The sequence below is a fragment of the Eublepharis macularius genome, chromosome 3 (genome assembly GCF_028583425.1).
Source record: "Eublepharis macularius isolate TG4126 chromosome 3, MPM_Emac_v1.0, whole genome shotgun sequence".
NCBI lineage: Eukaryota > Metazoa > Chordata > Lepidosauria > Squamata > Eublepharidae > Eublepharis > Eublepharis macularius.
In genome coordinates, this window is record NC_072792.1 from 66,121,973 (window position 1) to 66,149,320 (window position 27,348).

The following is a 27,348-nucleotide window of genomic DNA, read 5'->3' on the forward strand; positions in this document are numbered from 1 at the left end:
TCCTTTAAGGTTAACAACTTGCGCAATGCAATCCTAAACAAATCCCAACAATCCTAAACAAGTAACACTGTTCAGTGGGACTTACTCCAGGGCATGTTTGTTAAGATCGCACATTCACCCTGCGTGGCATGAACTTTCACAAGCAGAAACCATTTCGCTCTTTTCGTGGTGTAGCCCGACCTTTCTAACGCCCATTAACAGGCGGAGGGTTCGCCAGGCCATAAAAACAGAAACGCGTTTCCTTTCGCCGCCGCCGCCGCCGGATCTCCGTATCGGGGAAGCGAAAGGAGGCGGGGCGAGCTGGCCTCGGAGTTCGCGCTGGGGGCGTGGCCAAGTCTCCCTTTCGCCATGATGAGCAAATGACCTCGCGGGGAATGAAATTTAAATTCCACAAAGGGGAGCGTGTTCTCTGCTTCGAGCCGGACCCGACCAAGGCCAAAGTGCTTTATGATGCCAAGGTGGGGATTCCTCCGCCGGGCGCGCGCATCCTGCCGTCTGCCTGCCAACCGACTAATCCTAACGGAAAAACGGCGTTCCTCGGGAGGCTCTTCCGGTGGCAGTTTCTGCCCGTGGAGGTGGGAGAGAGGGCCGGGCTGGGCGGCCTTGGTAGCTCTGCGACCCTCGCCGTTCTCCGGGATGGGGCAGAGGAAGCGAGTCTTTTACGCCGCCCCTTCAAAAAGCGAAGGCCGCGGAAGGATCTCCGAGTGTTGTAATGGCCGACCGCCTGCTATTGTCCAGGAGTTCCGCTGTAGCTGTGATAGGACTGGGCGGGGGCGATGGGATTCCGCGCACGCCGTTGCTTTCCCGGTTGCGTTGGCGTTTCTGGCGCCCAGAGGGCTGCCATTGCTCACTCCCGCTTCTCTCCTGCCTCTTTAGCAGTGGTTTGTTCTGCAGCAGTTTCCGGAGCTCAGTTCTTATTCCAGGGGATCTATTTGCCAGGTGGTATGTAAGAAGGGGCAGATGGGGATGGGGGGTGACGGCCGTAGAAATGCCCTCGCCCCCAGGAGAGAAGGAACGAGTGCCTGGGCAGGGTGAGGCCGGGCAGACCTGCTCCATTTTGGCGGTCAGGCCCCCAGGCCATCGACCCAGTGGGACTCGTACTAGTGGCTTTATTGGTCAGTCCGCCCTTGTATGTAAACTCCTGTATTGTCAAGTAATGTGGCAAATCCTGCTGCTAATTTCTGCGGACCTGCTGTGGAAGAATATCTTTCACCGTTTGACAAGAAAATGCAGGCGATTGGCTTGCTAAGTAATATTCTGAGTTACCACTTTGAACAGTCTGTAGCTGTAACGTGGTGAAGAGCTTTGTGGCTCCTAAAAATCAAGCTGTTTTTAAAATCATAAGAGGAGGCTGAAGGGCCAGTTTTTCTGGTCAGTTGGCAACACTAACCTCCCTTTGCTTGGCATTTCAGACAATGTCTCAATAACTCTATGAGCAAGATTGCAAGCCAGTTGTACCTTAGAGACCAATTGGGATTTCTGGGATATGAGCTTCCAAGAGTGAAAGCTCCCTTGGTGCAACTGGACTCCAGTCTTGCACTTCTATTACAGACCAACACAGCTACCTGCCTGAAACCATCTTTCTATATAAGGAAGACCTTTTCAGCTCCCCTGCTCTTCTTATTCATACATGCAGTTTGTAAAGCATACATATTTTGAAAAACCATGTTTGGCCACACCATACCCTTGTGTGTGCACACAGCAAATAGAAGTGTATGATCAGTGTATTTTGTAATGTTTGAGGTGGACTGGAGTTACATTGCAATAAAACAATTTGTTAATTTAAATACAAGCAATTTGCAAAAACTATTTAAATGAAGGTTTAATTCTTATTTAAAAATACATATTCCTGACAAACTAATATCATTGTGATGTTTGTTTAAGGCTCATGCATATGTCTTAAATAGACTTCATAAAAATATGGCAAGGCAACCATATTGCAAAATGCATTGGTAGGATAAATACATGTGTTTGGGCAGGTACTATTGCAGGTATTTGGTCTTAAGTTGAAACTGTTGCAAGCACGTGAAAGTGAAATAGCTGAGGATTTGGGCCTGATGCGCTGAATACTGAAAATAGCCAGTACGCTTACCAGATCCTGACCTCTGCTTCTCCCCCCACCCTGCTTCACAACTTTTAGACCACTTTAAAATTTTCCAAGTAGTATAGTAAGGTGATTAAATAAATGGTAAAAATTTCTGCAATATTAGATTAAAAACCAATAATACGCAGTATTTATGGATTTAAGTATTCTGATCTTCCAAGATTGTGGCTTTGGTGTGTGTGTGGGGGGGGAAGTCTACTTTTTAAATAAAACAGCAATATTTTCCATATGACAGTTGGTCCTGTCATTTAGAGTGACTGTGTTGGTCCTATAGTGGTTTCTGCCATCTGTATGGATCAAGCAATGTTGGTGTCCTGCCCATTTATGGTGACTAGATGGCATAAATGATGCATCAGCTTTGTCAAATGAGAGACATCTTGTAGATACTAGTATGTTTTTGATTTGAATGTTATGAACCTAATCGTATTCCTAAGCATACTTAATTAGTGCAAAATGCTGCAGCTCAACTGTTAATCAGGAGCAAGCAGGAGCATAAACATCACTCCCATCCTACAGTCACTTCATTGGCTACCCATCAGTTACCGTGCTCAGTTCAAGGTATTGGTTGTTACATACAAAGCTCTTCACGGCCTTGGTCCGGCATACCTACGGGACTGCCTCCCTCCCTGTGTTCCTCCATGGCAGTTTTGCTCATCTGAATAGGGTCTCCTGCAGGTACCAGGCTGCACATGAGTGAAATCAACAGCAGCCCGTACATGGGCTTTCTCTGTGGTCGCCCCTACCCTGTGGAATGACCTGCCTGAGGAGGTCAGGAGAGCCCCCACTCTCCTGGCTTTCCGCAACAATGCAAAACCGACTTATTTAAAAAGGATTTTTACTCAAATAGGAGGGCTATATTGTAGGGATGGGGTCTCAGATGCTTTGCTAATGAGTTAGGGACTGTAGACTTCACCACTATGTTGCTTTACGTATTATCTGTTGCTTTAAATATGTACTCCTATGTACTACATGTGCTTTATGTTGTGTAATGTCAGTCCTAGAACTGATTATGTTCTGTTTTAGTATTTCTTCTACTTGGTATTGGGTTCTTGCTAATGCTATGTCTTTTCAAACTTGTATCTATTTAACCTATGGCATTGTTTATGGAAAAGGCCTTGATACTGTATGAAAATGTACTTGATACTGATTGTACTAATCTCATACTGTGTATTTTGCCTTGAGTCTCAGTGAGAAAGGCGGACTATAAATGACATAAATAATAATAAATAATTGGAACAAATAAAAAATGGAAACTTATTTAAAACTGGAGTACCTTTGTAGTATACTTTTCTGTCAGTGCAGCACATCTTAACATTTTGGCAGTAATATTTTTTATGTAGTTCATAGGGAAAAAAACCTTGGTAGGGCTTGTAATTCTCAGTTTTGGAATATAGGATTGGTTACTTTAGGTTTCTAACTCATCCTGTCTCCAAAAGCGCAGGACAAGTAGCAATTAGTAACACATCTTGACAACAAATATATAAAAAATTACCTACTTGATAATCCCTGTTGATTCCTGACCATTAAGTATTGGTACCAATACTTCTGTATTGGTAGGACTTTGTTATCGGTCTCTAGATGAAGTGAATCCAAACCTCAATTCAGTTACAGTATTTCTATTGGGGACGACATGAGAATTCTTTAAAAATGCAGCCTCAGTTCTTGAAACAAAAGTTTCTTGTAACTCTTTAATGAAACAAAATGGCTTCCAAGTATGTTATTGTCTTCCAGCCTCATACTAAAAATACTACTTGGAAATGAAATTAGTAGCTTTGACTAAGAAATGAAAACTTTAAGAACTATATTCCTGAATAATGTGGTAGTACCTTTGGTTGAAGTCAGTATTTTGAGAAAATATAAGTTATTTGAATATTACTCTGCTGAAAGTATTGTTTACATGACTTCACAGTAATTGTTTATGATTTCAGATTGTTGACATTGTTATTGGGAAGGATGAGAAAGGAAGAAAGATTCCAGAATATCTGATCCATTTTAATGGTTGGAACAGAAGGTGAGAACATGTGTAGCATAGTTTGTATACCACTGAAAGTTTTTCCAAGTCATGAGAACTTGGTGAAGAGCTTTGCTCAATAAAATCATTAGGAGGTTGAATATCTATAATGCTCATTTATTTACATTGGGCTAGTCTGGAGTTTGCTTACCTTATGGGTAAGCCCTAGGGCATACTCCCTAGATGTCTAGGACTACATTGTGTGGACCATCTCCAGTGTAACAGGATGCAAGTGAGCTCACTGCTTCATGTAATGTTTTGTTCATCTGGTAATCTCGCAGTTGTGCTTGATTCATAAAAATATCTGTGACATCTTGTTACTTTTGTTACTTGTTAATTATTTTTAATATCAGATATTTTTAAAATCTGTTTAAACTAGATTGCAGATAACTTCCTCCCTGTTGCTCTGTGCCAGCATTCCTGATTATTAAGGGGGTGATCAGATGTTAGAATTCCAGGTATATTGTTGGGATGGTGAATAGGAAGGAGTTCCTTGGGTTGATGCTATGTCCACCTCCTGTTACAGCTACACAAATTGTAAAATGGTCACCACTGCATCAGCCTTGCCCTTGTTTCCTGTGGCTCTTTTTGCTGCTGCAAACAGTGTCATGGGAGAGGGGCCATATGGTAGAGTATGTGCTTTGCATGCAGAAGGTCCAGTCCCCAGCATCTCTCGTTAAAAAAATGAGGTCATAGGCAATAAGAAAAACTTCTACTGGAGAACCAAAGAGCTGCTGCTGCTTGTCAGAGTAGGCAATACTTGACTAAAATGTAAATACATATTAGATCCTACTTATTTCCTACAGAGTGTCCTAATCCTTCTTTATTTTTTACATTTGCTTGTTTCCATATTTTTTCAATTCCTAGCTGGGACAGATGGGCAGCCGAAGATCATGTTCTTCGTGATACTGATGAAAACCGCAGATTACAACGTAAATTGGCAAGGAAAGCTGTGGCTCGCATGTAAGGATCTCTTAGTAAACATCTGAAACATCATTTAAAGCCAATAAAATTCAGGATTAATAATAATATCTCAAGAATAATGTCTCAAGAACCACAACTGTGCATATATTTCATGAAGTATGTGTATGCACAGTTGCAATTCTTGTTGCTTTTTGAAAAAACTGCTATTTTATACTCTCAGATGGCTATTTTGATATTCTTGGTATTCAAAGTTCCTTGTATTTTAACATGGCTCAGTTCACTCACTGTTCTTAGGATGAGCCACATGGTTGGGAGCCTTCAGATGCTTAGAATTCTAAGTCAAGTAGGAACTCCCGTCAGTCAGAAAAGTTTACAATGAAAAGAAGTTGCTTTGGAGACTGATTTAACATGTTGTCCTTGGAAGAAGGAACCTCTGTTTCCGTTCCTTCTCAGCCCAATGTTTTTCAACTAAAGCAATTTCTTTTTACGGTAGCAGGATCTTTTTAGCATCACAAAAGTGATTTTTACCTAGTTTGGGGAGATCTTGTTTTCTCCAGCTTTAAAAGCTGCAGCTGCTAGAGTGTTACACCATTGCTGATCACCAGCAGTTGCTGCTCTGAGGCAAGGTAGCGATATTACCTGTTGCTTTTATTCTGATTGTTGATGGAGGGAGGCTCTCAACATTCTGAAATTTTCGAATAGGGGAACTCCTATCTTGAAAGAAGGCTAATCTATATATATAAAGACAAGTGTCCTGACTGACTCATCAACACCCAACCCAAACTCCTGGACCTTTCTAGGGGTCATTTTAATGTGAACCTCTCACATGAGGCTCACTAAGAAGGGATTTTAAGAAATTCGCACCCTAAGGGGGTAAAAAGGCGTAAAATGTGTTTTCCCATAGGGATACAGCTTCCCTGTGTGGCTGGCAGGCTTCTCCTCCCCTGCCAACTCAGCTACTCTGCCCTGATTGGGCTAGCTTTCAAGGTCATTTGCATATGGGGCCAACATTCTAAACAGTTGCTAAGGGAGTCAGTGAATGTGACCTGAGGTAAAATGCACATCCCAGTCGTCCCCTAAAAGTTCACTAGGGTTGCCAATCTCCCTGTGGTGTAGGGTTGCCAGCCTCTAGGTGGCTGGAGATCTCCAAGAATTGCAACTGATCTCCAGGTGACAGAGATCAGTTCCCCTGGAGAAAATGTCTGCTTTGGACAGTGGACTCTATGGTATTATACCAGTCTGAGGCCCCTCCCCAAATCCCACTCTATCCAACCTGGACCTGGCAACCCTACTGTGAGGCCTGCCTGCTGGCACCCCCCTGTCTCTGATGGGTCAGCTGTGGAACTCTGTGTTCTGAGGTAAAACTAAGGTCAAGGACACTACAGACAGTTGAAGAAAAACAGTACAAGACTCCTAAATAGAGATTTTATATAAAAGTCATTAAGGAAACTGAGTTTTTAAATGTTCATGGGGAGATGGTGCACGACCTTTCTAGGGGCCATTTCAGTGCGAATCTCTCACATGAACCTGCCGAAGTGCCCACCACACCACCCCTCCCTCAGTCCAACTCCCAAGTCACACCTCTCACAGCCGTCACCTCTTACTGCTGCCAATAAGCCTTCTGGCAGATGTCGTGCAAGATACACTGATGCTAAAAGGAGGAAGCAACTTAGAGATGCAGCAAAGAAATATGCACATCGTACTCCTGTGGTGCACCAAGCGGCAGTGGCCAAGTAACAGCAAGATCACCCCGAGGTGCACAGAGTGGCAGAGTCTCTCTATGAGCATAGCAATCCTGGAAGACAAGTAGCGGCGCTCACTTCCATGGAAGGTCAAGGCCCACTCAGGCATGACCTATGATCCTCTGCTAGCTTCAAGCTGCCTCTTAACCTCATCCATGTATAAACCCCCCCTGTTCAGCATCTTAAAACAAAGAAACATGCCCCAAGTGTTGTGGAACTGTAAGCTCGTTGTTTGAGATGAGAGCACCATGGCACACAAGAGTGTTTTGAGGCACTGAGCATAACCCTAAAAGATGTCAGGAGAAATGAGAGAGCGATGGGGGGTCACTGTGATGCTGGCTGGAGACTTCCAGCAGACTCTACCAGTAGTCCTAAGGGGAACTCAAGCTGACGAAGTTACTGTGTGTGTCAAGGCATCATATCTCTGGCCCCTCATCAGGAAACTCTCACTAAGAAAGAAGATGAGGTTCCACTTGAGAGGGTCCGCTTGACCGCTGGGGAATTCTCTGAACTCCTATTAAAAATAGGTGACAGAGTATCCCGAGACCAAGGGAAAGGTGACCATCCCTGCAGGCCTGGGCACAGTACTGATGACCCTAGCAGACCTAACAGCCACGATATACCCTGATACAGCCACTATTAGGGAGAAGTCCATGGACTGGCTATGCAAGCGTGCCATTCTGACCCTCGATAATGACAAGGCTGCCATCATTAATGAAACACAACTCCCTCAAAGGGGCAGAAATGGAGTACAGATCTGTGAACTCTGGTGCAAATGGATGACACGGTTCACTACCCATGTGGAGTTCCTCAACACACTCAACCCTCCTGGTGGCCCAGCCCACAAGAGTCTCCTCAAAGTGGGGGCTCCAGTGATGCTGCTCTGAAACCTCAACCCACCCAAACTCTGCAGTGGAACTATGTGAGTGAAAGCCCTCCACAGGAACGTTGTCAAGGCAATATTGTTCACTGGTAGTGATCAGAGGGAGTCGGTGTTCATACCACTCATACCCATCAGAGAACCCCTTTGAATTCGACTGCAGTTCCCTCTCAAGGTCTGCTTTGCTATGACGATCAAGAAGTCCCAGGGCCAGACACTGAAGGTGGCAGGAATTGACTTGAAGGAGGATTGCTTCTCACATGGGCAGTTCTCTGTGGCCTGCTTGTGAACTCGCCCAGCAACTGGTGATCCTAGCACAATGTGGTCTACAAAGACGTCCTTCAGTAGAAAAAACTCAGTTGTACGTATTTTTCCCTTTATTTCTTGCACTACAACCTTTTCCTTTTAAAAATTTCTTCAACCAATGTTACATTTCGAAGTTCACTTCATCAGTTTTAGGCATCAACACACTTCGCTTTATTCAAACACGTCTGTGAAGCTCAGGTACTATACTATTATACTACAAAACCAACTAAAAAAAAACCCTCCACAAACCAAAAAATGTTACCCATAAGTATTATAACTGGATTTAAAGTAGTTAAATACCACAGCGAAGCACAGACATCAAGCTAGTCTATATATATAAAGACAAGTGTCCTGACTGACTCATCAACACCCAGCCCAAACACCGGGACCTAGAAACGTGAAATTTGGGGAAAACGTTCCTTTTTTGATGCAGAGGTTCACTAAGAAGGGATTTTAAGAAATTTGCCCCCTTAAGGGGGTAAAAAAGGTAAAATGTGTTTTCCCATAAGGATATAGCTTCTCTGTGTGGCTGGCAGGGTGCTCCCCTGCCACCACCAACTGCCACTCTTCCCTGAGGTCATTTGCATATGTGACTTGATTGGCCATCTCACCAACTTTCTAAAGAGTATACAGTTGCTATTGGGAATCATTGAATGTGCCCTGAGGAAAAAATACACCTCCCAGCCTTCCCCTCTAGGGTTGCGAATCTTCCTGTGGGATCTGGCTTTCCTGTGTGGGTCGCAGGCTCCTGCCTGCTTGCACCCTCCCCCTCTCTGATGGGTCAGCTGTGAAACTCTGTGTTCTGAGGTAAAAATCAGGTAAAGGAAACTACAGACAGTTGAAGAAAGATAGTACAAGATTCCTGAAAAGGGATTTTATATAAAAGTCAGTATGGCAACTGAGTTTTTAAATGTTCATGGGGAGATGGTGCACGACCTTTCTAGGAGCCATTTCAATGCAAACCTCTCACATAAATGTACCGAGGTGCCCACCACACCACCCCTCAGTCCAACTACATCTCACACCTCTTGCAGCCATCATCTCTTACTGCCCCCAAGAAGCCTCCTGGCAGACATTGTGGAAGATATACCGATGCTAAAAGGAGGAAGCAACTTAGAGATGCCACATATGCACATTGTACTCCTGTAGCGCACTGAGCAGCAGTGGCCAAGTACCAGCAAGTCCCGAGGCAAGGGAAAGGTGACCATCCCTGCAGGCCTGGGCACAGCAGTGATGATCCTAGTAGACCTAACAGCCACATATACCCTGATATCACTATCACGGAGAAGTCTATGGACGGGCTGTGCAAGCGTGCCATTCTAACCACCAAGAACGACAAGGCTGTCATCATTAATGAAAAACAACTCCCTCGAAGGGGTAGAAATGGAGTACAGATCTGTGGACTCAGTGGTGCAATGGATGATGCTGTCCACTACCCTGTGCACTTCCTCAAAATGCTCAGCCCTCCTGGCTTCCCAGCCCACAAGCTTCTCCTCAAAGTGGGGGTTCCAGTGATGCTGCTCCAGAACCTCAGCCCACCTAAACTCTGCAATGGCATCAGACTTTAATTGAAAGCCCTCCACAGGAACATCATTGAGGCCACATTGTTCACCAGCAGTGCTTGGGGGGCGTCGGTGTTCATACCACGCATATCATTCATACCATCAGATAACCTCTTCGAGTTTAAGAGACAGCAGTTCCCCCTCAAGGTCTTCTTTGCTATGACGATCAACAAGTCCCAGGGGCAGACACTGAAGGTGGCAAAAATTGACTTGAGGGAGGACTGCTTCTCACATGGGACGTTCTACTTGGCTTGCTTCAGAGTGAGCTCACCCAGCAACCTGGTGATCCTAGCACCTGAGGGGAAAACCACCCATGAGGTCTACAAAGAGGTCCTTCAGTAGAAAAAAAAAGGTTATACGTATTTTTCACTTTATTTATTGCACTACAATCTTTTATCTCTTCAATAAATGTTACATTTGGAAATCAGTTCATCAGTTTTCAGCATCAACAGACTTCGCTTTACACAAACACCTTTGTGACGCTCAGGTACTATGCCGTTATACCAAAAAACCAACTAAAAAAAAATCCCCCAAACTGAAAAATGTTACATGCCCATAAGTATTCTAACTGGAATTAAAGTAGTTAAATACCATACCGAAGCACGGGCATCAAGCTAGTCCCACTATAAGTGTTCCAGAAACATATGATTCACTTAAAATTTGTGATAGTGCTGACTCTGAGAATACACCTCGGAGATCGGTTATCTTTCTGTTCAGGAAAGGGAAGGCATCTAGTAATATCAGTGTTTTCTTTCTTGTATTTTTATACTTTACTGCTTTTAAACAAATGTAGCAAAATTATGTTGTGCTGAATGTCCTGTCTAAAATCTCCTTTAGGAGAAGAAAAGGAAAGAAAGGGCGTTGCAGATTGCCTGGTGTTGACTCTGTGTTGAAAAGCCTTCCTGCTGAAGAGAATGATGAGACTAGTGAAAACTGTAAGTTCTGTTTTGTTCTGCTGATGACATATAGAGAAGCATTGTTTTTTGTTATTAATAAAAATAATTGATACTGAAAGTAGATGAGTCCTGTGTGCTATTTTTACGGCGGGGGAAGTTTCATGCATACCAGTAAGATAAAATCAGTTAGTATGTTTTTCAAACTATTTAGTTGTTACTACAGAACCTAAAGTCAGTGGGAAGGTAGAAACAATAGGCAAGGGTGAATGGGACCAAGAGTACTACTGTAAATGTCTGTCATCATTATAATTGTTTTAAGGTAAACTTTTTAATTTTAAAATTAAAATTTTTAATTTTAAAATTAAATGTGTAATTTCCTGAAAAGACGATTTTGTCCACTCTGATGCCGTGTTTTAAGTGCTCAATTATCTTTTCATTAGTTAAAACTTCTCATTTGAGGAGAAGAGGACATACTGATGCTTGGGTATTCCTTCTCCCATGATCCCTGGAGGCAGGATATTAGGTCATCTCCCGCCTCTGAAGACAAGGAGGATCTCCTCCTTTCTTCAGTTCTTTTCCTGACTCCTTGCGATTGCAGGACTCTTTTGGACTTCTCTGAGATTTTCCCAGCTGCGGGAGGGGGGGTCTATAACCCTGATTCTGAGCACTCTGAATCCAACTCAGAAAGAGAGGAAGGGGAAGACCAGATGGAGACCTACCTCAACAGGCTGCTCAGTTTCATAAGCTGTTTTCTCTCACAATGAGTTGCCACCCGTACTCTACTGGGCTATAAAAATTCTGCTACTCTCCACCACCAAAGGGGACCCAGAACCAGATGAGGATGATGATAAAGAAGATACATCCACAGAGGTGTTCAGTATGTCCAGAACTTTGAGATCTACTTTCCCCTTTACCAAAGGGGTCAAGGAGGAATGAGCTGAATCCTCTGGCCTGCAGTTCCATATTGGGTATGCCAAGAAACTATTCTCCATCCTTCCCATGGTGTCTTGCCTCCTTAAAATTCCTGTTGTCGATACTCCAGTTACAGCCTCTGCAGCCTCTCTGCTCTTAGCTCTGCAAACTTCTGCGGGAAACACCCGATATGTCAAGAAAGCTTTCCTGCTACTTTTTCAGACTAGAGATAGATGCAGCTTTTGTTATTGATGCAGGCTTCAACTCTATGAAGTTCTTCTCAAAGGCTATGGTCTTTACTGTATTGTAAAAAGGAATCTGTGGCTAAAAAACTGAACAATGAATGCCACGTCCAAGGCTAATGTAGCCATGTGGCTTTTCCTAGGGAGTCAGCTTTTTAGTAATATCTTAGATGATATCCTCAAAGAGACCAAGGATAAAAAGGCCATGCCCTTTTCTTCCAAGAAAGAGAATAGGTGGACGACCTACTTATCAGGTCTCTTTCAGCAGAGAAGGCATTTCAGGACGTACAGTCCACTATCCAGTATCTGTCGTCACACGGCTTCCTTATCAACCTTGATAAATTGAATCTTTCACAGGTGATTAGGGGTGTGAACTTTGCGTTTCCAGTACCGGGAAAATGCCCGAATCGGCCCAAATCTGTAAAGATACGGGTTTTCCAAATCAAAGCTTTCCAAAGCAATTCAGGTAGCTTTGGGAAGCTTCGGGGCCCTTTAAACTTCAGCTGGCCCATGGGCCAGCTGAAGTTTAAATGGCCTTCCGCACCTACTGTAGGGAGGAAGTTTAAAGGGAAAAACACTCCCCATGCCGTTTGCAAATGGCGCTGGGAGCATTTTACCCTTTAAACTCTCCCCCCAGCCAGCTGGAGAGGTGGTTTAAAGGGTAAAACGCTCCCCGCGCTGTTTGCAAATGGCGTGGGCAGCGTTTTACCTTTTAAACTCCCCCCTCCTTCCTCCAGCCAGCAGCGAACGAGTGGCAGGAAGGGCCGGAAGAGGTGGCTCCAGCCTTTCCCACCACCTAGCTGGCCGCTGCAGGCCCCACAGGTGGCGGCGTGGCAGCAGAGGAGCCAGCTCTGGGGCATCCCAGCCTTGCGAGGACTGCTGCAGTGCCGCCCTCCCCCCACCCAGCTGATCAGCCTCCCCTCTCCCTGCTGGCCAGGCATGGAGGGTGGGGGGTTTGCTCCCCCTCACTTCAGTATGCTCTGAATCTTTACGGAACATACCGAAGCGAGCTAAATACCAGATTCCCAAAGCGGCTTGCCACTTTGAGATTCTGGTAATTCTGGTTTTTTTTCCCGTTTCGGGAAAAAAAATCACATGATATTCTTCACTGGGAAAAGTAGCAAAACTAAAGAGTGCAGCAGATCTGGACATTGCTTTGAGGTTAGTGATTTTAATGTTCCTGGCCCAACTTCTGGGATCTGTGATTGCAGCCATTGCCACAGTCTCATGGGCTTAAGTGCACTCCAAGGACCTTCAGTGGTTTTTGCTCCCTCACCAGCAGTCAGTTGCCCTCAAACACCACTTAAGGCTAAGAGCTGATCCACAGCTGCGAAGTTCTTTTAATTGGTGAACCATCTCTTCGCATCTGATGAACAACAGAGGAATCCATCCAAAGATAGATTTACTGGTCCTTATGGATGTGAGCCTCTTAGGCTTTGGAGCCTGCTGCTCCTTGAGCCAGACCCATTTTCAGAACAGGCCATAATCATCAATTTCCTGGAACTCAGGGTAATCTTCCTGGCACTATAATACTTCCTGAAAACATCTCAGCACCTCCATGTTTTGTGTCCACAGCCAAGGCTCATATCTATTGCTAGGGGGGCATGTGATCCCAGACACTTCAGTAGTAAGCGGTCTCGATCATGAAATGGTCAGAAAAGCATCTTGCTTCCCTCTAAGCGGGTGCCTCCAATATGCGGGCCAATTGCCTCAGTTGGAGTTGACTGGATCAAGGGGAGTGGTCTCTGTCCTGGATTCTGTTTGAACAACTGACTCATTGGTTTGGTCAGCCCTGTGTAGAGACCTCTTTGCCTCTCTCCTCAATGTGAAAACAAAGCGTTTCTCCTGTTTTGACTGTCCATAAGTGGAAAAGACAGATGCTCTCCTATTTTGGAGGCCACCTAGACTGCTTTAAGCCTCTCCTCTGATACGTCCTCCAGAACACTACACAGACTCAAGCGAGAGGGGGTAGAAGTCATCTTCCCAGCTCCACGTTGGCTGAAGAGACCCTGGTTTTTGGACCTGATTGCACTGTCAGTCCAGTGCTCCCTGGGCTCATTCAGCCCTGCCAGACACTCTGTCACAGGAATCGATGTGTTACCTGGACTGCTCTTGAGAGCTTGCAGATAAGCAGCAAGGCTTTTTAGTCCTAGGGTTCTCTGAACAGGTTGTGAAGACTGGTGTCATGCAAGCATTCATCAACAGAAAGGATGTACCGCTGCACCTGGAAGGCATTCATCAAATGGTGCTGAAGAAAATGCGAGACTCCAATGGAGGGGGATATCCCACTATCCTTTGAGTTTTATAAGTTGGACTTGAGCAGAGACTTAGAGCTAACATTCTCAGAAGACAGGTAGGGGCCCTGGCCTCTGTTCCACCTCTGGGTGAAGGTGGTCCTTTTTCACACCACAAAGCTGTCAAGTGTTTCTGCAGAGGAACAGTGCTTTCCAACCCACTAGTTATTCACCATTTTCCCTCATGGAGACTTCATGTGGTTTTCCAAGCTCTTACAAAACCTCCGTTTGGGCCACTGTGGGAGATATCTCATAGGCTTTTCATGCTTAAGTGCTGTTCCTTACAGCCATCACCTCTGCCAGATGTGTAACAGAGTTAGGAGCTCTGTCTATAGCTAACGACTTCTGCATCTTCCAAAAGGATTTATTAGTTCTCCGACTGGACCTTTTGTTCATCCCAAAAGTGAACTCAATGTTCCACAGGTCTCAGGAGGTTTACTTTCCATCTTTCTGCTCCAATCTGCCACGTCCCAAGGAGAAGAACTGGCATACCTTAGATATACAAGGGCCTTGCATATCTACATTCAATGTATGGCTTCACTCCATGATGCTCTGTTTGTGGCATGCCATCCAATAGCCAAGAGTAGGGAGGTGTCCAAAGCTTGTCTCAGCAGGTGGCTGAAAGAGTGTATCATCTTGGCTTATATCTCAAGGGCTTAAACCTCCAGAAGGAATTACAGCCCACTCAACCAGGAGCACAACCACCACAGTTGCCTTTCACTTCAGTGTTTCAGTTCTAGAGATCTGTAGAGCAGCTACTTGAGCAGATACATCTACCTTTGTATGTCATTACAAAATGAATTCTTATGTATTGGCCAATGTAGCTTTCAGGTGTGGTGGTCCTTCAGCAGGTGGTATAAGAGAAATAGAGACGGAGGACTGCCCATCCATCTTGGGGGAAGCTTTGTAACATCCCAAGCATCAGAATGTCCTCCTTTCCTCAAATGAGAAAGGGACTTTGGACTTACTATGAAGGTTCTTTCTATTTGAGGTAGAGAAGGATGTTCTGGACCCATCCTTATCTATGGGAATGAGCCCTCTTGTCATATGTCTTAACCATGTTTTCCTGCGTTTACAGGAAAGAGTTTACACTCTTTTTATACTGAAAAGATGTTGGCCTTTTCTTGGCCTTGCCATTTACCTGTGTTAATCTTCAGATTAATTTCTGTTTGAGGACAACAAGCAACACCCTTTGTGGTTTTTGAATGGAAAGATCGGAAGTCTCTGAACTGAAGAAAGGAGGGGTCCTCCCTCTCCACAGAGGCAGGAATGGAATGATCTAATATCCTGCCTCCAGGTATCATGGGAGAAGAAGTTACCCAAGCATAGAATGTCTGCCTCTACCTCAAATAGAAAGAACCTTCATAGTAAGTCCAAAGTTCCTTTTATACTTTAACCTTTAATTTGAAGTTTTCTTTTGTCCACATTCATCGGCCTGTTTAAGTCAGGTTATAGAGCAATACATAGGGGGTGAATTAAAGTGTACTATTTAAATATTAAATTGAACTAAACATTCAGATGACTGGGTAAAGTTTTAATAGTGAGGGCAACTTTTAATTGGTAAATTAAGTGGTAAGGGCATACATATTTTGAGGTCATTTTGCTTCTGGTTTGCTACTCTAATAAAATAAAATATTGAAGGCAACATTTTCTAATACTGCTTTGTCTTTTTGTTCATTAAGTTTTGATGCTTCTGTATTTATCTCAAAAAGAAACCTGTACTAGGGTTTGGTAATTAAAATCAATCCTGTCTTTCACATTTTAAAAATCCTTTTGACTAATCTATGAATAATTCTAGTTTGAGGGATTACATCTCCTTTTCAGATGAAGTAAGTAGGATAAGTGTGTCAGAGGTCACTTTTTTATTATGCAGCTATAAGCAGTTCTTCTGATGACAGCGATGAAGGCACAGATGAAGAAATAAAAAGTGAAGAAAGTGATGTTGATGAGAAGATAGAAATGGTATGTTTGTATGACTTAGCTTGATACTACTTGTAAATTAAAAAAAATGCAAAGTGACACTTTATAGGCAGCTACCAAAACTTGCTAGGCACATAGGGTGGCAAAACAAAATGATAGCAGAGAGTCACCATAATTAGAGGATCACAAGGCTAAGCTTCTCTTTAAAGCTTCTATCATACTCATTAACGCTGCTGGAGTGGCAAACTGTGTGTCCAAAATAAAAGAAAACCCTACCCATTATTTTAGTAGCATAAGCAGTTACTCTGAAAAGATTTTTTTATATATCTTTAGTTGCCTGTGAGGCCTTGAACAATGTTCATGAAGTCTTTTGTAGATACTACGTGGAGCGTTGTTTTTTAGAGCAGTTCTGTCTCAATAGAGATTATATGATTTTGTAGTTTATCAGTCTGATCCTAAAAGTTTGTTAGAAAATAAGAACTAATTATTATAGGACAGTGCTAATAAAACAAATGTGCTAGGAGGTGGCATGTTGTATGCATTTTTGAAAATACTGTAAACCTAAGGAGGTATTGGGATGTAGTTAAACGCTGTGAGCAGAGTGGTACTTCACATCTACACTTTACATTAGAAATTTTAATGTTCTTCTTTCTCATGTACCACAACTAAAGCATATGAAAGGTGTTAATAGCCCTCTTAACATTTTTGTTTTTCTTAAAGAAAGAAGAACAAGAGACTCATGCTAAAAGGGACATGGAAGAAAAAGCAATAAATATTGAAATTCCTGAAATCTTAAAAAAGAAGCTTGAAGAAGATTGTTACTATATTAATAGAAGAAAACGGGTAAAATATCTGATGAAGATACTTCTATAAACTTTGTGGAAATTATAGCAGGAGAGGTTTCTAATAGCTAATATCTGCTACTGAAGTAAAAATATTTCATTTAAAATTATTTATTTATTTGTTGCATTTCTAGACCGCCCTCCCCGTCAGATGGGCTCAGGGCAGTGTAACAGCATATGATTTGTAACATGCAGTTTAAAAACAATAAAAACATTATAAATAAACATTAAAACACTGTTCCATATACAATAAAATTTCTCAATTGGCGGATATAAATATTAAAATACAGCATTTTAGGCGCAGGGCTTGGCTCTTACATCATGCCCTGCGCCACACTTACGAGCTCCTGCATGGGTGGTGGATGGTCTTCAGTAGTAAGGCTGGTGAGAGGACAGCCTAACCCCCACCAAATGCCTGGCGGAACATCTCTGTCTTGCAGGCCCGGCGGAAAGATAACAAATCCCGCCGGGCCCTAGTTTCCTCAGACAGAGAGTTCCACCAGGTCGGAGCCAGGACCGAAAAGGCCTTGGCTCTGGTAGAGGCCAGACAGACCTCCCTGGGGCCAGGGACCATCAGCAACTGCTTATTAGCTGATCTAAGTAACCTCCAGGGAACATACCGAGAGAGGCGGTCCCGAAGGTATGCTGGGCCCAGTCCGCATAGGGCTTTGTAGGTCAACACCAGAACCTTATGTTGAAGCATTCTTTCTAATAATTTTCTCTAAGTCTTCCCAGTTTTAGTTTATGGGCAGAAGAAATGTACTAATATGTACTAGGGTCTTGTTGATCTAATTGCTTGAGTGCCTCTAATTGTGACATGTATAGGATATAATTTGTTGATTGTTGAATAATTTATATTTACTGAAAGAACTGTCGAACTCAACTTTTTTTGGATTGCACTGTTAATTGGGTTGGGATAACAGTTTGGAGCACACTTGTAAGTAACCCAATTGAAATAGGTAGAACTGAAGGCGTATGTACATCTTTTAGTATATGGGGTATAGTGAGTAAAAGCTAAGTGGAACATTGGCCTCCATTTACTTGTTTTGCTCTTTGTAATAGGTGTGTCATTGGCTTGGATCCTGTATCCTGTTTCCACCTGTGCTCCACGTTGTCCATTGCTGACATGTCCTCTGCCAAGTACATTCTTCTGGCACTGGGCACTTTTTGACTGCTTGAGAGACATTGGTCTGGCAAGAGCAGAAGTGTCTAGCATTGATCACTGAAGAGGAGTGTCAGCAGAAACAAGATATTGAAGCCAAGCCACAGTTCTTATCCCCCAAATGGGAAAGGAGGAGATACAATCCACGCAGATCTTTGTACCAGTCACATATACATTACAACATATGTGTTGCTTCAAGAGGAGAGGGAAGATGGGGACAGGCATGGCTTCACTGAGTTAAGTTTGTGAAACATGCAGCCCTTCAGTTATACCATTACTTAGACCTAGGTGAGATATGTGGGAGGTAGGATTAAGTATCCTGATGTATTTTTTAAAGTTAAAAATCAGTTGTGGGTTGTATGTACGTTGTTGAATTAAGACTGATAGAACTGAACTACTATTAGCCCTAATTGGGACTCAAATAAATAACTATATTATTATTGTATTTGCTTCCTTATCAGGAATAGTAGCAGCCTGGAGGGAAGGGGCAATTTCTATAAGAAAAGAAGTTTTGGTAAATGAGACCCTGTACTGTAGTCCTAAAATAAATTAAGCCACCTGGTATATAATAGAAAATAATGATAAAACTCCTTAAATAGAATGGTCCTGTAAGGATGTGGTAGTGTAATTAATTGTTTTGGTTTGGTAATTAATTAACACTCTTCTTCAGCTGGTGAAACTGCCGTGTCAGACAAACATAATAACCATCCTGGAGTCATATGTGAAGCATTTTGCCATTAATGCTGCTTTTTCAGCCAATGAAAGATCTCGACACCATCAAATGTCTTCACACACCAACTTGAATATACACTATGTCCCCCCAGAAAAGAAGTAAGAACTTCTTTGGTTATATGTGTCTAATGTATATATTTGAAATGAGAGGCTAGGTTTTCAGTGCTGTATATATCAATTGTTGTAACTTGAAGCCGTTACCTTCGAGGTTCAAAAGTTAACCAACTCATCATAGCAGACAGCAAGTGCAGATGGATTCTGTTAGGTCTAATGAGATAGGCCTTGAATAAACTATGACAATTGGAATGGAAGTTAATAAGGTTATTGAGTAACTTAGCTTGAGCAGCAAAATCCATTTGTTCTAAACTGTTCTAATCTGCAGTTGTGTAGAGAAGTGTGCACAGAGGTTCCAGTGACATTGGTACAATCTTGCTCAAAGCTAGAAACCTGCTTATTAGAGTTGCTTTTTAGCTAACCCCCAGTCATCCAAATTCTCTTTTGTCCAGCCATTTGCTTGTTGCCAGCAATATATTTCCCCGTCCACACTTAATATCTGTGTGAATGTTTTCCCCAAGCCACTGTTTGACTTTTTGTAATTGTGTGTTATCAACACCCCTGTCCTGCAGCTTTCCCCCTTTTTATCTGAGAACCATTCCTCTGGGTTGGCTTCCTAGTCCCAAAGCACCTTCCTTCCGCAGTATTTCAGAATATCTGCTTGTTCTTTCTGCCAACAGCATACACTCCTGTATAAAAACTCTTGTCCAAGCTAACCTTTTGCTTCCCTTTGCTGGATCAACTATTTTGGGCAATGGGTAGGGAGTAGAGAGATTTGTCCTCCTCGGTTTGTTTTAGTTGCAGAAGCAATATGCTTAACTTTAAGCTACAAGACTTATTTACAGGCTTTCAAATGTATTCTTGTACTATTGGCAAACTTGAGAGTTCCAGTTCTTGTCATGAGCCTACAGCTGAATTGGAGGACAGATGATATTGTGGCTGTTGTGCTGTAGTTTTGAGGTCCTTGGAACTCCTTCAAAGCACAGCTATGGGACAATATTCCCTCCCTCAACCAATTCCAGGCCTGAGAGGAATATTTGAGTCTCCTGATAGGTGTCAAACAGGGCTTTTGTTCACTGAGTACTTCAAAAGTGCAGCACAACATGGATTAGTTCTAGTCCTTTTCCTGAGTTTAGGAGGGTGAGGATATTGTTCCTGATCTTGTGCTTCAGAAGCACTATGCTGGACTCTACGTTTCAGTGTGATATAAGACAAAGCCTGCCCCTCTGCTCTTGGTTGGAATTCAAGTGTTAACCAGCCAAAATTTGCATTTGCTATCAAGAAAGACAATTGCCATTAAATTTGTGTTGAGCATAAAGTATCTCTGTTGAAATTTGTTCTTGTTTAAAAAGAACTACATAGTGAAATGTTAACACATTTAATTAACCATTTTCACTACCTTATTTTCTAGTGTTGAGTTATGTAAAGAAATGGTGGATGGGCTAAGAATTACTTTTGACTTCACTCTTCCATTGATACTACTCTATCCGTATGAGCAAGCCCAATTTAAGAAGGTGACTTCTTCCAAATTTTTTCTTCCAATCAAAGAGAGTGTAGCAAATCCAAACAGGTATGTTTGGTGTTCTGGATATTAGTACGTTCTTTCTTGAACAGTTTTTAAATTGTGAAATTGCAATGCATTTGTTTTATTGAGGAAGGTTTTGTATTTGCATTTAAAGTAACCAAAAGCTGATGAAAGGAAGACATTTTGATAGAAAATATGAAAGTCTGCATAGTTGCTATAAACATGATCACCCTTACACAAACTTCCTACCCAGTCTTGCTCCTTTCTTTTGTCCCCCTCAGAAATCAAGAAGAGCTTTCCCCAAGTCCACCTCTTCTGAATCCATCAACTCCCCAGTCCACAGATAGCCAGCCTGTAACAGGAGAGTCCACAACACCTAAACGGCGGAAAACGGAACCTGAAATCTTGCAGTCTCTCAGGCGTTCTACCCGTCATACATCCAATTGTGATAGACTCTCAGAAAGTAGTGCTTCTCCGCAACCAAAACGCCGGAATATTGAGACGCCTGCTTCAATGCCAAAATTATTTTTGCATCTTGAAAAAAGTAAGTGGAGCTGTTCCAAGATAAGATCTGTAAACCTATGTGGTGGGGGAATACTTTTCCTTTTAAACATATTTTAATGTATCATACTGCATAGATTATTATTATTATAATATATGGGCAGGGCAAGTGACATGTTGAATTTATGTATATAGTGGAAGAAGAGTAGATGCTGGTGGGACTGAAAATTTTGTCCTGTAGCAAGTATCTTAAGCCTTGTTATATGTAATTTCAGTTGCCATTACCTGTATTCCTTGCCTAATAGAATTTCCTCAAGCTGGAAATGATTGAGGCCACATCTAGACATTATGGAGAAACTACAATTGCTGTTGGAAAACAACAGTAGTACATCTTTTCTCCCTTATCTATAAAATATAGTAATGCAAAGCATATGAGACAGTGACTTGTTTGCTTGCTGAAGCAGCAAACTAGATGAAACAGGTCAGACAAGGCAGCTCTAAGCACAGTTATTTCATGTCATGGAATTTCTGCTGCTAGGCAATAGATAGAGACACGTGGCTGCTTTTTTGATGGCAGATATGCATCCTTTATGTCTAGCAGCAGACTGATTGTTTTGTAGAAGTAGCTAGATATTCCTTTGCAACAGTAACTTGGCAGAAGCTGAAATAACTGTTTGCTTTGTAGCAGTACTGCAGGTGTACTCTGTCTCTGTAAGCAACATGTTCCTTTCTCCAAATATTCAACAGGCTATTTCATCCCAGCGCATACAACCTGTTGAAATGGACTGCTAGCAGAGAGCTTAAATATTGAGATCCTGTACAATGGGTCTTCCTTGAGGCAGAAGACACTAACATGGGCTTCCATACAGATACTTAGCAATAAATAAATAAATAAATAAATGCTGATTAAATCATACCATTCAATGAGTCAAATATCTGACACTCACTGAATTTAATTCATGTATGAAGTGAGAAATACTTTTGCCTTGAATTAGGTCTACCTTGATTTAGGTTTATATAGTAGTTTGTTGAAACCTTATTGCCTAGTCTTAAGACTTCTAAAGTTCACTGTTCCCACAGCAGGCTTGCTTAATTATTGCATTCCAAGTATGACTCAAGTATATGCACCTGACTGTTCCTCCCTTTGGGAAGTAATTAAAGAATTAGTCTATGCCATGTTAGGTTGATGGTGGTATCTCCTTGAAAATAACTGGAGTTTTCATCAAGTGGCCAGGAAGATTCTGTAGTCCAGTTGAGAGGGTCATGATGGGACGATGGTTCTTCCTGTTATATCAAGTACTTGCAGATTATAGCTGGAGGTCGTTCAGTTCATAAGAGAAATCTGATGCCATTGTATCAATGAATATAATTCTGTGTTTTTGTATTTTTAAGAAACCCCTGTTCACAGTGGGTCCTCTTCACCAATTACATTGACTCCTAGCAAGGAGGGCAGTGCAGTATTTGCTGGTTTTGAAGGCAGAAGAAACAATGAACTGAATGAGGTAAACTTTTCTAGTCTTACCCAAGATCGTTAGGCCTCTGCCAGTGGGCAGATAGGATTTCTGTATGGATATCTTTAGGGAGTCCCTGCTTGTAACCATTTTAATTCAGTCCTGAAAGATGCAGATGTCTTGTGATGAAGCTAAGGCAGTGCAGGAAGTCTAACCAAAATGAACCCTTGCCCAAACACCAGTTCGTAAAAGTTTCTTTTTTTCATGTGGATTGGAGCTGAAGCTGAACCTAAAATCACTTTATCTTCACTCCAAGTCAATCATACCCACTTTTTTCTGCTTAGGGGATTTATGTACAGATACACAGAAGAAAATCTCAGAATTATTTTTGGGCTAGGATTTGTTTGGCAAACAAATTAAGTAATTTTCATCCATGTTCTAAGACACATTTTCAATTCTATACTTGATTTAAAATACTTATAAGCCAATTTTTCAGCTCTTAATTTCCACGGCAATTTACAAACAAGCTAAACTCTATCAACAGAAATAAAATACAAAAGAACCCAACAAAATTAAAACCTATCACAGAATATAAATAGCTATCAGCACCACTAGAATGCACTTGAAAGCCCAGTAGACCTGCAATGTTGTTTGGGTGCCTAAAAACCATTAATGTTGACGCTAGTTACACAGATGTAGGAGGAAAATTTCCCACACGGGGTACCAGCCTGAAAAGGCCCTGCCCCTGAGAGCTGCAAACTTCATCTTCTAATGAGGAATACTCAAGAAACTGTGCTTGGATGATGATTTTAACATGTGGAAGTAGGTAATTGTTCATGGCTCAGGCTAGTTAGGACTCTAGGTCAAAGCCAGCATTTTTGATGTGTCCAGACACAGATTGGTATATAGTGTACTTACTTTAACAGTGACATGAGACCACTCTCCTGTTCTAGGTAACTCAACACTCTATTCTAGAAAAATGGAAGTTTCCAAACAGTTGGCGTAATCAATACCATGTAGAGTGTGTTACAGTCAAACCAGGAGGCTAGATTATATTTTTGTCAGGAAGGGCTGCATATCATCATATCTAATTTTGAACAGTGGCCTCAATGTGTAGATCAGAAAATCTGCACAACAAGGCCATACATTGAAGATGTTTCTCCAGAAGCCTGGAGGAAGCCCTGGGTTAAACAATAAAAAAAATTAGGATTAAAAAACTAAAAGTATATAAGCAATGTCCTTTGGCCATTTTGGAGGTTGCCTGGTGAACAACATTGCCAAGGATTCCAAACCTTGGTTGCCATGCCAAGGCGGGTGAGGGGGGGACCAGAGACAAACTAAAAGTGATTAAAGAATAGGCAGGAGAGAAGAGCAAGGAAGGGAAAGCTGAAGATTTGGAAGGGGAGTAGAAATAGGTGGTTACGGATGTGTGAATGGGGGGAGGGCAGAGGGTGCCAATGGAAGAAACAAAAAGGGGGTGGGAGAGGGGAAAGGCTTAAGACACTGCGCATCGAAGGGAAAAATGGAAAGCAAGAGGTTGAAAGGGAATGGTGAAACAAGACCCTCCCCATTGATTCATCACAGGTCCCCCACTTGTAATTTATATTAATCATCATGTAAACATAATTTCAAAAACACATGTGTTCTTGAAATTATGCCAGAGCTGATTGCAAGCTGAAAGGTTAAAAAAAATAAACTATAATATTTTCCAATTACAACAATGTTCTTCACCAATATCTCATGGGATCTTAAACTGTTATTGCCTGGGAATAGGATTGTTGATCATATATTCTTGAATGCCCTACTTTTTATCTTCAGGTGTTATCTTGGAAACTCATGCCAGAGAACTATCCCCTAGATGATCAACCTCCACCACCTTCATACATTTATGGATCTCAGCATTTGCTACGAATGTTTGGTAAAATATAGTTTTCATTTTTAGAATCTGTTCCCCACTGATCATCTAAAAGGGTATGCATGTAATCTTAATTAATTCAACAAATCCGGTTAATATATACCTGGAACTAAATCTACCTTGTCTGGCTGTACTTACTCCCAATAAATGATGCATAAAATTACAGCTATAAAACTTCCTAATAAATTGCACTCTTCAGAAAACTTACCAGGAAGTTCAATCTAAACATTCATAAAACTTTTAAAAATTAACCTCATAGTAGCAAGTTGGATATTAACATTTTTCCTTGCTATATACAGGTACGTTTTATGGGGTAGTGGAATAATTTACATGCTTTATAATATATGTTCTCCCAGCTTCTGAGAGTTTATTGTACAATGTTTTTCAAGTAAGATGATAAGTGAAAGGCATGAATTTGTCCAAATCTGGACTTTTTCTGCGCCACTCTCTCGCTTCTGACATAGATAATGGTGCTTCAAGTATATATTTTTTCTTATTTAATCTAGTATTGAAATTAGCTGTAGCATAAATAGGCTGTAACTTAGAGAGCATATATCGTAATAATAATGATAATATTAACAACATTTGATTTATATACCGCCCTTCGGGACAACTTAACACCTACTCAGAGCAGTTTACAAAGTATTTTATTATTATCCCCACAATAATTACCCTGTGAGGTAGGTGGGGCTGAGAGAGCTCTGGAAAGCTGTGACTCACCCAAGGTCACCCAGCTGGCTTCAAGTGGAAGAGTGGGGAATCAAACCTGGTTCTCCAGATTAGGGTCCTGTCACTCTTAACCACTACACCAAACTGGCTCTATGATGATTCGGATAGGTGTTAATAAAGACGTGAAGTTAGTTCAATGTTGTGAATTGCTGTTGTGGAAGAAAAAGTGTCTAGGTTATATTATGGTTATATAGAACACTGTGTGAAGTGGTCTGAAAATCATATCCCCCCCCCTTGCTTTTACAGTAAAGCTTCCAGAGATTCTCGGGAAGATGAGCTTTCCTGACAAAAACTTAAAGGCGTTAGTAAAGCACTTTGAATTGTTCCTAAGGTAACTTGATATTATCTTACTACCCACAGCATCTTTTATCTTAAAAAGCAGTCGTTTAGGGAGAAGAAACAGGCAAAATTACTTCATCTATCTAAAAAGTTTAAGGGGGGTTGTTTAAAATGTTGGAAATCTTATTTTTAGTCTTGAGTTAGAAACTGTCATTTTCAAGATACTTGTAGTAGATACAGGATCTAAAAGAAAATTGTACATAATAAGGTTTGGTATTCATTGGTACCAGTGACCTCTAGTGGTCATCATCAAATTTGCTGTGTTAATCTTGAAAAAAGAAATTGCCTAGCAAAGTGATATGAAGCACACACTATTCAAATCATAAGATATTCCTTATTTGAAATAAACATACTGCGTTCTACTACCATCTTTTAAAGTATCTTTAGATCTTACCCTACAGTAGTTTTACAAATTATTGAAATGAGGTAATACAGTTCTAAAATCTGATAGCATGCATTCTTTTAGGCTACATTTTCCCACTTGCATTGTTAAATATTTTAATACTTCGTATACTTGTAAATACATGTTATACATTCCAAAGTAAATCATACGTATTCTGCTCTTCCAGGTTTTTAGCAGAATACCACGATGACTTCTTCCCAGAATCGGCTTATGTTGCTGCCTGTGAGGCCTACTATAGCACAAAGAATCCACGTGCCATTTACTGAAGCTTTGAATATTGCTATATCCCCATTGTACATACTCTACAACTTACTCCACTGCTTTAGAACGTGGAGAAAAATGTCGTCATTCTGATATTTAAAAATTCCTTCACCATTGTCATCCTTTTGATACAAGTGCGTCCTTTTCATTTCGAAGTTATGGTGACATTGCATTCTAGTGCTAGATAACCTTCACTGCTAGATAAATGAAGCTTGGCATTGACTGCTAACCATAGAACTGCATCCAAATGAAGCAAGAAAAAAGAATAAAAAGAGACTTCATGAGAATTTTCATGCCACATTTCGCTTTAATATAAACTTGCTTTAGTTTGAACTCTCACATCATCATCTCAGTGTTTAAGATGAATGCTGAAGGGGAAGTGTACAACTTTTCTTTTTCAAAATTGGAATTCATGTTTCATTACAGGAAGTTATGTGCAACTAGTTTGTTAGCATGATCTCTACTTTTGAGATAGGCTTTTTATGGAAAGAGGGGAAATTGGGGTTTAAAAAGTATTTATCTCTTCCCTCAGTAGGTGAGTTGTCAATGTCTGAATAGCTTTGTTTTGGACTAATTTATATTAACGTGTGATTTGAATTGATTTGTATAAATAGTTGTTAAAGAACAGAGTGTACTTAGTGTTCTTAGGATGAAAAGTGGCAAAGCGACAACATTTAGGCAAAAGTAATTAAAATAAACAGTGACTGCTATTTCAATGTAAGATATGGGCTGTTCAATTTGAAAAGGGTATTTGGTTTTATTTTGACTAATGTTTGTTATTATTTGTATAGAGATCTAGAATAATCCTGAATATCCCAGTTTGGCCTGAGTTTGTCAGGTCTTGGGAGATAAGAAGAGGCAGCCATGGTCAGTACTTGGATAGGAGACCACCAAGGAAGACTGAGGTTGCTGTGTGGAGGAAGGTAATAGCAAACACCTCTGCTCAGCTCTTTCCTTGAACATCCCATGGTTGGGGTTGCCGTGAGCTGGTTGTGACTCAGCGGCTTCTTCTCCTGTCTTATTCATAACATCGCTGCTGCCATTTGAAAATTAGCAGTATCTTCCATGTTTGGGACATTTGCGTAAACTTATTCATGCTGAATCTTTTGTCACCTATGTTGACAAATAATTTGGCTTATAACATTTATAAAGTGATCTGAGAACAGGCATTTGGGCCCAAAGATTATCACTTGTACTGATTATTTAGCAGTTGTGCTTTATTGTAATAGAACTTGTCTTGGTCATCTTGGGCATAAACTGGGGACTCTTCTGCATAAGATGAATTAAGTGAGAAGACTTCATTTCCTAAGAATACTTACGTAATTGTAGGAACTAGTTAGGATTTCCAAAATAGTTTGTGACAGTTAGAAGTTGCACCATCTAATGTATGTACTGAGGTGAACCGTTCCTAAAAGTGAAAAGGCGCCTCTGTTATCTTAAACTGAAAATCAGGGTATGTCCTTAATTGGTAAACTATTGAGAAATTCTAGGAAAAACAACTTCTTCAGACTCTGTTCCTGTTTACACTATGTAGGGCTATGTACAATGATTTCTTACAAGTCTGTTATATGACTTGTGAGATCTTGTAATCTGTGAACTAACATTGTCTGTAAGTCTCAGTGTGACCTTACCCTCAGGTAA

The 27,348-nt window shown here is 41.4% G+C and overlaps 1 protein-coding gene across 2 annotated transcripts; it reads left to right on the top strand.

Moving 5' to 3' along the window:
- The first annotated feature begins 330 nt into the window (after positions 1-330).
- MSL3 (MSL complex subunit 3) lies at positions 331-26,423 on the top strand. 2 transcript variants are annotated; one of them, XM_054974727.1, is made up of 13 exons: positions 331-458; positions 4,033-4,115; positions 4,983-5,078; positions 10,367-10,464; positions 15,747-15,835; positions 16,514-16,636; positions 18,468-18,628; positions 19,995-20,153; positions 20,390-20,652; positions 22,002-22,111; positions 23,879-23,978; positions 24,951-25,035; positions 25,613-26,423. In XM_054974727.1, exons 1-13 carry the CDS (start codon positions 360-362, stop codon positions 25,710-25,712), a joined length of 1,566 nt encoding a protein of 521 aa, XP_054830702.1. In that variant the 5' UTR covers positions 331-359; the 3' UTR covers positions 25,713-26,423. The 2 variants fall into 2 exon arrangements, with proteins under 2 accessions (XP_054830702.1, XP_054830703.1); XM_054974728.1 differs by lacking the exons at positions 331-458; positions 4,033-4,115; positions 4,983-5,078; positions 10,367-10,464 and adding an exon at positions 15,037-15,240.
- The last annotated feature ends 925 nt before the right edge of the window (positions 26,424-27,348 follow it).

Bases quoted from the DNA above. Each gene is read 5' to 3' on its own strand.
- MSL3 (XM_054974727.1), top strand. From the start codon at position 360: ATGACCTCGCGGGGAATGAAATTTAAATTCCACAAAGGGGAGCGTGTT. The intron at 4,116-4,982 runs GTGAGAACATGT...TTCAATTCCTAG, and splicing joins TTTAATGGTTGGAACAGAAG to CTGGGACAGATGGGCAGCCG. The intron at 15,836-16,513 runs GTATGTTTGTAT...TTTTTCTTAAAG, and splicing joins TTGATGAGAAGATAGAAATG to AAAGAAGAACAAGAGACTCA.